We start from the raw sequence: 11,928 nt of genomic DNA on the forward strand, positions 1-11,928 counted from the left end.
CTCTGGACCTGCTGCAGCCTCTCAATGTCCTTCTTGGATTGAGGGCCCCAAAAGTGAATCCAGTATTGGAGGTGTGGCCCCATCAGTGCCCAGCTCTGGGGCACCATCACCACCTACCATCACAGCGAGACTGAGCTGCTGGAGGACAGAACATTCCCCTCAGCACATCATTTTGGCCCTACCCTGGGTTCTGCCCTGCACACATCTTCTGCCTGCATGGACACAGAGAGGGAGCTGCAGCTTGGTCTGGCTGCATGCTGAAGCTTCTCCCCATCATGTGCAGGAATGCAGCTGTGAGCTGTGTTACCTCCACGGGATGCTGCAGCAGAAGCTGTTGCTCAGCTGAAAGCAGTTTTCCACACCCTGGCTCACCACACTCTTTCCTATTGCACTTTCCCTTCCCCACACGTGTTCTGCTTTGCATGAGCCCTCTCAGTGATTCACTGCAATTGCCATCATGATGCAGGCAGTGCAATAACCCCTCCAGGACATCTTTAGGTGGTAAACAAATCCAAACACACTCCCTTGTTCCCAGGAAACCTTCAAAACCATGGGGAGACAGTCAAGTCACCATGACTCTCTGCACCTCCCTGAAAGGAGGTTGGAGGCAGGTGATGGGGGCAGGATGAGGGGCAGTGGCTTATGAGCTCAGAATGGGGAGACTGAGACTGGAGATTAGGGAGAAACTCTTTAGAGTGAGGTTGGTGAGACCCTGGCACAGGTTGCCCAGGGAGGTTGTGGATGTCTCCTCCCTAGAAGTGTTCAAGGACAGGTTGGATGAGGCCTTGAGCAACCTGGGCTGGTAGAAGGTGTCCCTGCAGGGAGGCTGGAACTGGATCAGCTTTAAAGTCCCTTCCAACCCAAACTATTCTGGGATTCCATGACACATGCAGCAGTGGTCTGGATCCAGGCATTGGTCTGCTAGAGCAGTTCTGATGAGCTGATGGGATGTGTCTCTGCAAGGAGGCTGGAACTGGATCAGCTTTAAGGTCCTTTCCAACTCAAACCATTCTGGGATTCTAAGTGCAGTAGCTCCTCAGGCACTGCTAACCTGTTTGCCCTCCAAAGCATGCTCCTCTCCCAAGATCCACCCAAGCCTTGTGAGGCTGGCAGCTGCCCCTCAGAGCTGAGGTGTTGGTCCCAGGTTCTATGGGGTGCCTGGAAGCAGTTTTCCATCTCTGCTGTGGTCAGTACCCAGTGCTTCTTCGGAGGACACTTCTTTTCTGCATGGCACACATGATGGCTGGGATGAAGCTGCTGTGCCTCGTGCACACCAGGAGCTGACCTCTGTCTGTCACACACTAAAAGAGTGCTGATGGGAATGGGCTGCCCAGGGAGGTGGTGGAGTGTCCATCCCTGGAGGTGTTGAAGCCAAGCCTGGCTGGGGCACTTAGTGCCATGGTGTGGTTGGTTGGGCAGGGCTGGGTGCTAGGTTGGGCTGACTGAGCTTGGAGCTCTCTGCCAACCTGCTCGATTCTATGAGTCTATGACTGTGCAGCAGTGGTGTTGAAGCAAAACCCAGGCAGTTTCAACGCAAGAAATGTTAATTGCTCCATCTATCAGCAACCTTTGAAGTGATTCCACGAGGAGCAAGCAGCAGCTTTGATTGGACAGTTACATTTTACTCAATCGGGCAAAAACGTTACCTGAAGTGTAACTTGCCTTAGATTCCACCCAGGTTAAATCAGCCTTCCCAGGCAGATCAGCTTCACCTGCTAAGCTGCAGCTTCACCTACCCTTTTGTCACCATGCCTGGAGGACGTGCCCGGGGCTGGGACTGACCCCCACGCGTGGAGCCTGCGGGGCTCCCAGGGCGGCAGACGCTGCCTGCACCCCTCCCGCTCCATCTGCCGGCGGCGACCGAAACTGCCTCCCAAAGTGGCTTCGGGTTTCGAGGACATTGAGAGGATGAGGCAGAGAGGGGCAACGAAGCTGGGGAAGAGTCTGGAGAACAGGGCTGGGGGGGAGCAGCTGAGGGAGCTGGGGGTGTGCAGCCTGGAGAAGAGGAGGCTGAGGGCAGAGCTCATTGCTGTCTGCAGCTCTCTTGAAATGAGGTTGGAGTGAGGTGGGGATGGGGCTCTTTTCCCTAGGAATGAAAGATAGAATGAGAGGAAATGGCCTCCAGATGCACCGAGGGTGACATATGTTGGACATTAGGAACAATTTCTTCTCCCAGAGGGTTGTCAAGCCCTGGCCTTGGCTGCCCACGGAGGTGGTGGAGTCTCCATCCCTGGAGGGGCTCCAAAGCCATGGAGATGTGATGCTGAGGGATATGGTTTGGTGCTGAGCTGGCAGTGCTGGGTTCATGGCTGGGCTGAGGAGTCTTTTCTAACCTAAATAGTCCTATGATTGATTCCATGGCTTCTGCCTTCACCTGCTGCTGGAAGGCCCTGACCTCAGCCCCAGCCATGCAGTGGGAACAGCAGCAGCCCCCACTCAAGACCCGCAGCAAAGAGACCACCTGCCCTCATAGAGCATCCCATGCTCCTCACCCTGCCCACGCCGCATCCACTCCCTGACACCTCCTGGCGACGCTGTCCCCGGTCTCACTCCACGCTTCGGGCATGCTCCCAGCAGAGGGGGGTGGAAGTGCCCACGCGTGTTCCCTGCGGCAGGGGGGCCCGGAGGGAAGGGTTTCCCCGGAGTGGGGAGGGGGGGGGTGTCTGCCCGGGGTGGAAGTCTGTTCTTCCCGGAGGAGGGGGAGATCTCCCTAAGGGGGTGCAATCTGCTCGGGCTCCGGAGTGGGATGAGCTGCTCCGGGGAGGTGAGGTCTGCTCTGCCCCGGGAGGAAAAGATCTGCCCTGGAGGGGTTGTTCTGCCCGGGCAGAGTAGTCCTGCCGGGAGAAGCTCCGAAGTTCTGCCCCGGAGGGTTAAGGCTTGGCCCGGGGCCGGGGGCACGGCCAGCCGCGGGCCGGGGGTGTGCAAGCGCCTCCCGCCGTGCCCGGCCCCGGTTGTTTCCCCGCTGCACGCCGCGGGGCGGAGCGGGGCCGTGACGCGGCGGCTCCGGGACTATAAAGCACCTGCCAGGAGCCCGCCGGCTCCAGAGGCACCGCGGCGGCGGCAGGGGCAGCACCGCACAGCGAGCGCCGGGAGAAGAGGGGGAAAGAAAAGCCTCAACCAACCCAACCCCCCCAGCTCCCGCAGCCCCCGCTCCAGCCAGAGCCGCGACCATGCCCAGCCCTGCCACCGGCACCGTGCTGCTGGCGCTCGCCCTCTGCGTCCTCCTGGGAGACGGTGAGCCCCGGGCTGGCAGCGGCTTCGGACCTCCGGGGAGGGTCTGCTCTGGCCGAGAAACCCCTTTTGCCCCCTCGGCTGGACGTTCTGGGGCCGCATGGAGTTGCCCATAGGATGCCCCCAAGGCTGGCTGCGGGGTGGGTGCTTTCCACGGTGCCTGTGCTTCGGGAGCAGCTTCGGGGGTGTGCGAGTCCCTGATGAGCCCCCAGCCGTAACCGGCAGCTCTTGGAGCGCTGCTGCCCTGCAGAAATCACCGGAGGGCTCCCCGGGAGCGCCCGCAGAGCTGACGGACCGACGGGCACCGCAGAGCTCTGCGCCGACCCTCGGCTCATCTCTTCCTCCTTCTGCTGCAGGTATGGGACATCATCCCGTGGAGACCCACCCGGCTGCCCACCCCAGGACCAAACGATGCTCCTGCAACAGCTGGCTAGATAAGGAATGCATTTACTTCTGTCACCTGGACATCATCTGGGTCAACACACCAGGGTAAGCATGCAGGGAGCTTTCAGGAGGGGTGGGGGTGCTCTGTGGGTGAGTAAATGACTTCTGATGGAGGATGGGCTGAGGTTAGAGGAAGGTACAAAAGGGTCCCGCTGTTGGGAAGCTCTTGCAGCACCTCCTCTGCAGAGCATAGCAAGTCCAGTCCTTCCCAGCGTCCAGCAAGGGACAAGCTGTGCTCCTGCTCAGCGTAAGCCAGGTGGGAGCAGAGGGAAAGCCCAGGTGAAAGCTCAGGCTGCTGCTTCCTTTGTGCTTTGCTGAGGTTTGTGTCTCTGCGAGCCAAAAGCAACACCAAGATGTTATAGCTGCGAGTCAGAAAGTTCCTCTACCCGCTTGCAAACTGCAACCCGGGCTGCTGGGTGCCAGTATTGTTAATGAGACAGTGGTGGGCTGGCACTAACCTGCTGTGGCTGCCAAGTCCTGCCCTCAAGAATGCTGGAGCAGCAACGGGAGCAGTTTCAGGCCAATGGCCATCACACTGCAGCACAACACATGTACTCAGGTGTGGTTATAATCGCTCTTCCCAACGTGCAATTACAACTCGCTGCTTGCTCAGAGAATAGTTGCAGTCGCTGCCAATCCCAAACCCTCTGGGAGAGTAGATTGTGATCAAAGATGGAGTGGGAATGTGCTAACGGCTCCCAGAGCCTGCTGTGATCAGAAGAACCTGTTATGGCCCCAAGACATCCTGATTTGTACTGTCCTGTGTGTTGAGCCCACGGCGGGGAGGGGGAGTCCTGACCTCTCTACTCCGCACTGGGACTGGGGCAGCTGTGCTCCTCCCGAGCTGTGCCACGCAGGTGAAGTGCCAGCTCACCCAGCCCGTCCAGCGACCCTTGCACGGGCACCTGGGCTGCTGTGAGGAGAGACAATTCCATTTGCAAGCCAGCGCAGAGTGGCAATCTCCCTGGGAGGGGTAGGGTGGGGAAAGCAGTAGGTGGGAGAGGAGCTGGGGTTTAAAGGCTTAGACCTATCAGTGGCCTTTTCACCTTATAGCTGTAGATGAGTCTTTTATTATCCTGGCACTGGCTTGGCCGCCTCCCAGGGCTGCGTTATAAAGCTGTGGGCTAATAAAAAGTTAGCTGCAGAGCTGCTCTCTTTTGTTTCGAGCAGGCACACCGCTCCCTACGGGCTGGGAAGTCCGCCAAGGCGGCGCAAGAGAGCGCTCGGCAGGTGCGAGTGCTTGCACTCCAGGGACAGCATCTGTGCCACCTTCTGCCAGCCACAGGCTAGGTAAGTCCGAGGGGGTCCTGGGGCTGTCCCTGAGGGGGTGAGAGCAGAGCTGAGGAGCTGGAGTGACAGCGGAGCCTCCCCAGGGGCGGCTGCGCAGCGATGTGCAAACAGCTGGAACTTGTCTAGTGGCTTTTGTACCCCTCCCAGGAGGCCCTGGCAAAGTGTCACCAGGGTGGCTTTGTTGTACAATAGACTCTTTAGGGGCCCATATGAAGCAGTGTTACCTTCATCCCTCCCGCTGCCAGGAGGCTGAGCAAGTGCTGTGTGCGCTGGTGGGAAGGGAGGAGCTGGCAGTGCACTGGGAGAGGGACAGGGGAGGGTGTGGAAGTTTGGGACACCAGTGTCTCCTGCGTGGCACAGGTGGGAGAGGCTGCAGGGGGGTAGGACTGTGTGAGACTGTGTCCTGTATCTTCTGCACCAGCTCATTCCAGTGCATGTGGGCTCTTAGCTGCCTCGCTTCACCCAGTGGCACAGAGAACCTGTGGGGAGGTGGGAGCAGAGTCCCCGCAGGGACCTGTCATTGGTGTCATAGCAAGGCAGTAGTTAAAATCTCCAGTCGTTAAATGGGGCTGTGAATAGAGGCAGGTCTGACAAAAGAGGGGAGCAGCAGAAGTGAGCTATGAATAGCTCTCAAATAGCTGCAATTAACCCTTCAAAACCCCACATTCAACTGTCACAGTCTGTCACTGGCGACATTAGAGCAGCCCTCCCCCTGCTACCTACCACAGCATGGCTGGATGTGAGTAGTTCATTCATCTCCTCTTGCTCATTAGGTACCTCCAAACTCTGAAGCTGCCAGCAAGCTCTGGAGCATCAATGAAGTCTCTGCAGAGCAGTGGAGTGAGGCCTTCCCATCCCGGGCTGCTGAGGGCTCTCAGGTGAGTGTGCCACCTAAACCACCTCTGAGGGTCCTTTGGCAGCACCTCGCAGCCTGTGGCTGTGACTCCAGAGTGCAGTCACCACTTGGGTCTGACCTGACTTGTCTCTCCTGTCTGCCTTTAAACAAGCAGACTTGGCTCTTTCTGCTCTCTGTAGGGTGGAAGGCTGAGAGCTGAGGGAAGCAGGGCTGCTCAAACCCCTGCTGTCCTTCCAAAACCAGATGGAACTCTTGGTTGGAGCTGGCAGTTCCTGTGGCACAGGACAGACAAATGGGTGTTATGCAAGGAGGGGAGGGTCAGCAGCAGGCAGGAAAATGTCTGGCCAGAAACTTCTGGACCAAAGGGAAGAACTCTTTCTCCCATCACATCACGGAGTTATGAGACTCTTTGGTGGAAGAAGCCATGGGCTCCAAGAGTGCAGCTGAGTTGGAGCTGGAGAGCTGAAGGTGTTTTGTTCCATGGGAGGCAGTTAAATCAGTTCAGTCAGATGCAGAGACAGCACTTTGTGAAAGGCAGATCTGGGGAAGCATCACTTGGGCCATGCTCTGCTGTAGCACTCCTGGAACCCTCTGTTACTGGTGCAAAGGCACCACTGGGCTGGACAGATACCTGCTGTGGCTGCCGCTGGGCATCCTCCAGCTTCCTTCCCCCAGAAATGATGGGGTGGCAGATAAATAACTAGGCAAGGGGTAGGTGAATAGGATAGGGGCTGTGGCTGAGTAGTGGGAGGCTGGACTGGGGAATGACCACCTCCTGTTGTCTCTCCTGTTGGCAGGGACCTCGCTGCCTCCCGTCTGCGGCTCGGCAAGCATCAGCGCCGCTCTCAGAGGAGCCCACAGCTGGCAGCATTGCCTTGGGAGAAGAACATCTGGAAGAAGAAGAGATAAAGGAGCAGGTGCACACCAAGCTCACCAGAAGAATTTGGAGCCCTGTGGGTGCCACTAACGCCACTGTTGGTAGTTAGAGCTGAAGGAAAGGCCATGAGTGGAAGGGGGAAGAAGTGGAAGTCTCCATGCCCCTGGTGTGAACCAGTGCTGCATGCACTCCAGAGACTGATGTAAAGGGAAAGCTCTCTCTATACAGTCACAGATGTGTTGTGGAGCTGAGTTGTGCCTTTTTGGATCAGGCAAGGGTCTTGCTGGAGGAGCACGAGCTGGGCTCTGCACTGGAGCCCGAGGCAGAGGGGCAGCCCATGCTGGGTGGTTGTTTTGTGTACAAACTGGCTGGTGCCACACAGCTCTGCACCTGGCAGCATGGAGCCCATGTCAGTGGCCTGGGCTGCTCTGCCTTTGAGTCATCTTTGAGCATGGTTCCAGCCTGACCCCAGTCAGAGGTGGCTTGGCTGGTAGTTGTAGAGGGGGAAAAGCTGCCTGCAGTGTGAGCTCACCTTTGCACTTTGCTGTCTCACTTGTCAGACAGTGCAGGGTGCCCGTGAATGAGACTCCCCTGGCCAAACAGCTCCCAGCTTCTATTAAAAGGTAGACATCACCTAGAAGCCTGAAAGCCAGTTCAGTAGTCAGTGGCATTGGCTGAGACCCTAACTGGAGGGCCTTAAGTGGCTCTGGCTCAGGTGGAGGACAGCTTTGCTCACCCAGGAGCTTGCATCAGAGCCAAGCACGACCTGGTCATCAGGGTAGGGGTGGGAGTCTGCAGTGGAGCTCTGTGCATGCAGCTCCATGTAGCCTAGGTCAGCAGCCCCACTGGCTCTGAGGCAGAGCTGAGCTGCTTGTCTGGGTGAGCTCAGTGCTATGAGCCTGTCTCATCTCCTCAGACATAACCTTAGCAGGGTAGAGCACTTTCAGCTCAACCTAATATCCCAGCTTGCTTCCAGCTCTGCCTGAAAGGAGAGGCCAGGGGCAGAGGAGGGCAGTGGGAATACAGCACACAGAGGCTTGCTTGCTGCTTCACTTCAGTCAGGGCTCTGGGGTCATAGATGACAGTGGACAGCATCTCACTGTGAGAAGCGTAACCTGAGCAGAGGATGGATTAGGGCCAGGTAGGATGGCTGTGGAGGAAAGAATTGGTGAGAGAGAGCACAGCAATGCCTGCACAGCTTTAGGAGAAGGGCTTGGACTGAAATCCAGTGCCAGATTCCTGCCTGCTCCCCCAGGCAGGGAGCAGCAGGGCACTGCTGGCCTGGAGGAGGGAAGGTTAAAACACTGAGCCCAGGAGCTGCTCTTGCAGGCAAACACGAACTCGAGGCTCTGGAGCTGTATCAGAAATGCACTTTCGTTTGCCTGGGCTGGTTAACTTCTCTTGCCAGCTGTGGCTGCAGCTGTCATCGGGTTAGTGCAGGTAGAGAGTTGTTCTGCTGGGTCCCTGCTGGGTCCCTCTTGCTGCCCAGCCCAGTATTGCACACGAGCGTTTGCAGAGCCTGCTTGAAGTCAGTGATGGACCAAAATCTGTGGCTGCTGCAAGTGCAGTCCCGTCGGACATACAAAATACTTCCTCGATGCTTTGCTTTAAGCCTTAGGAGGGTGGAAACTGAGACCCACCGATTGTATGGCCAAAGAAAGGGCAGACTGAGCACTCGGTCCCCAAAGCTGCAAGAGGATCTCTTTAGGGTTGTTTTTATCCTTTCACATAGATAGTTTTGACCTTCTGAAGGTTTTGAGTTGTTCTGAAACCAAAGGGGGAGGGGGGGGGGGGAGAAAATAAAGAATGAAAATCCTGAAAGGGTTTTGTTCCAGAGGAAAGAAACTTTGCACATGGTTTAATGTGAGCCTAACGAATTTAAACCAGAACTCCTGCTGGTAAAGGACAAATTGTATCTCCCTGTGTCTGCAGTGTACCTCCTCAAGTGACTTGCTGCACACATGTAGCATCCTGAAATCTGCCTATTTATTGAAATCTGTTGATTGTTGGTTTGGTTTTTTTAATTCAGACTAAATTGCAACATTTAATTTGTAATAAATCATGACAAAAGTCAATAACTTTTTTTTCCCCCTTCCTTATGGGTGGTGGTGATGAAGTGGATGAAATCCAGCTGGCTACAAGCCCTCTGAAAGGGACATGGACAGCAGAGCTTGAGGGAGGGGGGAGGAGGGTATAAGGAGGCTGTGTGGGGTCTTGTGAATGGATTGAAATGTGCTGAGGGCTAAAGTGAATCATCAGAGAATCACTGAATGGGTTGGGTTGGAAGGGAGCTCAAAGCTCAGCCAGTTTCAACCCCCTGCCATAGGCAGGGACACCTCCCACTAGAACAGGTCACTCAAGGCTTCATCCAGCCTGGTCCTGAACACCTTCAGGGAGGTTGTGGAGCACAGAAGCACAGAATGGGATCTTTGATCCCATTCTGTGCTTCTGTGCTCCACAACCTCCCTGGGAAACCTGTGCCAGGGTCTCCCCACCCTCTACTTGTGCCAGGGTCTCCCCACCCTCAACCTGAGCCAGGGTCTCACCACCTTCACTCTCAACAATTTCTTCCTCATGTCCTCTCTCCCAGCTCAAAGCCATTGTCCCTCATCCTGGCACTCCCAGCCCTTGTCCAAAGTCCCTTCCCAGCTCTCCTGGAGCCCCTTCAGGTACTGGAAGGCAGTTGGAAGATCTCCCATTTAGGGGACTCAAACATTCCTGCACTTAAAGTAACATAGTAATAGTCTTTCTACTGCCTTTTAGGTGTTCCTTTCTCAATGGCTGTGGGGACACAGATGAGAAATTAACCCTAACTTGTCCTTAGGGCTCTGGGAAGAGGAGAAGTTTTAGGGAGAAATCCTTGAGAGTGAGGGTGGGGAGACACTGGCACAGGTTGCTCAGGATGCTTAGGGATGTCCCCTCCATGGAGGTGTTCAAGGCCTTAAGCAGCCTGTGCTGGTGGAAGTGTCCCTGCCCATGGTGGGGGGGTTGGAGCTGGATGAGCTTTGGGGTCCCATCCAGCCCAAACTAATCTCTGGCTCTGAGGGCAGCTCAGACTCTTGTGCCAAAGGATCTTGGTGAAATTTTCCCATGGTTGATCCTTTGCCCCCAGATTCTCTTCTCAGGTCTGTCACTGGTGTCAGGATCACAGGGCCAGACCCACCCTCACCTGCATCCACCACCTTACAGAGCTGAGGTGTGCTGAGTGGGTTTAACTCTTTTGAGCTACAGTCACAAAGCCATCATCCACCTGATGGTTGTCACTGCATGAAGGACCACTCCAAGGTGATTCTGGGGTAGTTAACTCAGTGAATCTCACAGTGCAGCTGTGAGAAGGAAGTGATGAAGAGAGAGGATTGGCAAAGCTGGCACTGTGCTTGCTGCATGCCCAGGAACCACAGCACTTCTTTATGGCTTCCTGAGAACAGCAGCCCAGAGAGCTGCAGCCCCAACTCTTCCCTTTGCCCAGCCTGGCTGAGCTACATCTCCCATGGTCAAGCCTCCACCCTGTGATTTGATGCTAGAGGTGAGAGCTGGTTTCCTTCAGATGTTTCTGTGCCACTCAGTCCCAGTTTCTATGGCATTAATGATAAAGGTCTGGGATAAAACGACCTTGAATCACAGGGAAAAAAGGAGTCCTGGAACACTGCAGATCTTCTCTGTCCTCCTCAGCCTTGTTCCAGATCAGGTCTGGAAATGTTACCTGTTTGGGGTAATTTCACAGAATCTCAGAATGGAGCAGGTTGGAAAAGACCTCTGAGATCATTGAGTCCAACCTAGCACCTGACACCTCCTTAACTAACCCCTGGCACCAAGTGCCTCCTGCAGCCTCCTCTTCAACACCTCCAGGGATGGGCACTGCACCACCTCCCTGGGCAGCCCATTCCAATGCCAATCACTCCTGCTGGGAAGAACTTCACAACATCCAGCCTGATCCTGCCCTGGCACAGCTTCAGGCTGTGTCTTCTTCTTCTGTCCCTGGGTGCCTGACAGCAGAGCCCAACCCCACCTGGCTACAGCCTCCCTGCAGGCAGCTGCAGGCAGCAATGAGCTCTGCCTTAAGCCTCTGCAGGCTGCACACCCCCAGCTCCCTCCGTGGTGTCCAGCCTGGATTGCTCTCAGGTGAGCTGGATGAGGAAGCTGAGGGCTGTTGGAGATGCACACATCTCCCAGGGAAGCGTTGCCCATTGCCTGGAATGTTTGTTGAGGCAGCCTTGGGCCCAGCCTCTTTGTCTTTCTGAAGGCACAGAAGAACTATGGCCTCAGTCAGAGCTTGGTCACAGAGAGCAAAGCCTCCCTGCCCCGGGCAGCTCCATCACCCTGGAACACAGTGCTAGGGGAGCATCACCTCTGCTGCAGGTGGGACCTCAGAGGCATTCTCCAGCCCTGCCATGGCATGTGGGATGGAAGGCAGACACCACAGACCCCCAGAGTCATTTTGGATGGGAAAGCCCTTTAAGATCATGGAGTCCAACCAAGGCTGGGGCTAACCCCTGCCTCTCAGCACCACATCTCTGCCTCCTTGAAACACCTGCAGGGATGGGGATCCAACCACCTCCCTGCACAGCCTGGGCCAGGCTTTGAGAACCCTTTCAGTGAAGAAGTTTCTTCTAATGTCCAACCTAAGCCTCCCCTGGTGTGACTTGAGGCCATTTCCTCTCATCCCATCACTTCTTACTACAGAGAAGAAAGCAACCCCCAATGTCAAACAGAGAGAGAGGGAATTGGAGCTCATCCATCTGGGGGTGGGTTGATTGGTTGGGTTTATTCCAACCCTAAGATCAATGAAGAGAGGAAATCTTGACCTGAGTGGTGGAAGATCCTCCAAGTCTCTCTAGCTGCATTCCTCTGGGAAACATTGGACATGTGGCTGACAAGTTCCCCATGGCACAGCAATGTGCCCTGCTGGCCAAGAAGGCCAATGGGATCCTGGGGTGCATTAGGAGTGTGTCCAGCAGATCAAGGGAGGTTCTCCTCCCCCTTTACTCTGCCCTCCCTGCTGAGACCTCATTTTGAGTACTGTTTTCATCTTTGGGCTCCCCAGTTGAGGAGGGATAGGGATCTGCTGGAGAGAGTCCAAGGGAGGCTATGAGGATGAGGAGGGGACTGGAGCAGTGCCTGGTGAGGAGAGGCTGAGGGCCCTGGGGCTGAGAGTCTGGAGAGGAGAAGCCTGAGAGGGGATTGAATCAATGCCTATAACTCTCTGAGGGCTGGGGGTCAGCAGGGGGGG

The 11,928-nt window shown here is 56.0% G+C and overlaps 1 protein-coding gene across 1 annotated transcript; it reads left to right on the forward strand.

Annotated features, from left to right (window-relative positions):
- Positions 1–3,056: 3,056 nt before the first annotated feature.
- EDN2 (endothelin 2) lies at positions 3,057–8,776 on the forward strand. Its single transcript, XM_064172642.1, has 5 exons — positions 3,057–3,234; positions 3,588–3,720; positions 4,846–4,965; positions 5,739–5,843; positions 6,619–8,776. The coding sequence occupies exons 1-5, from the start codon at positions 3,171–3,173 to the stop codon at positions 6,728–6,730; spliced, it is 534 nt and encodes a 177-aa protein (XP_064028712.1). The 5' UTR covers positions 3,057–3,170; the 3' UTR covers positions 6,731–8,776.
- The last annotated feature ends 3,152 nt before the right edge of the window (positions 8,777–11,928 follow it).

This window comes from Pogoniulus pusillus, chromosome 37 (assembly GCF_015220805.1).
Source record: "Pogoniulus pusillus isolate bPogPus1 chromosome 37, bPogPus1.pri, whole genome shotgun sequence".
NCBI lineage: Eukaryota > Metazoa > Chordata > Aves > Piciformes > Lybiidae > Pogoniulus > Pogoniulus pusillus.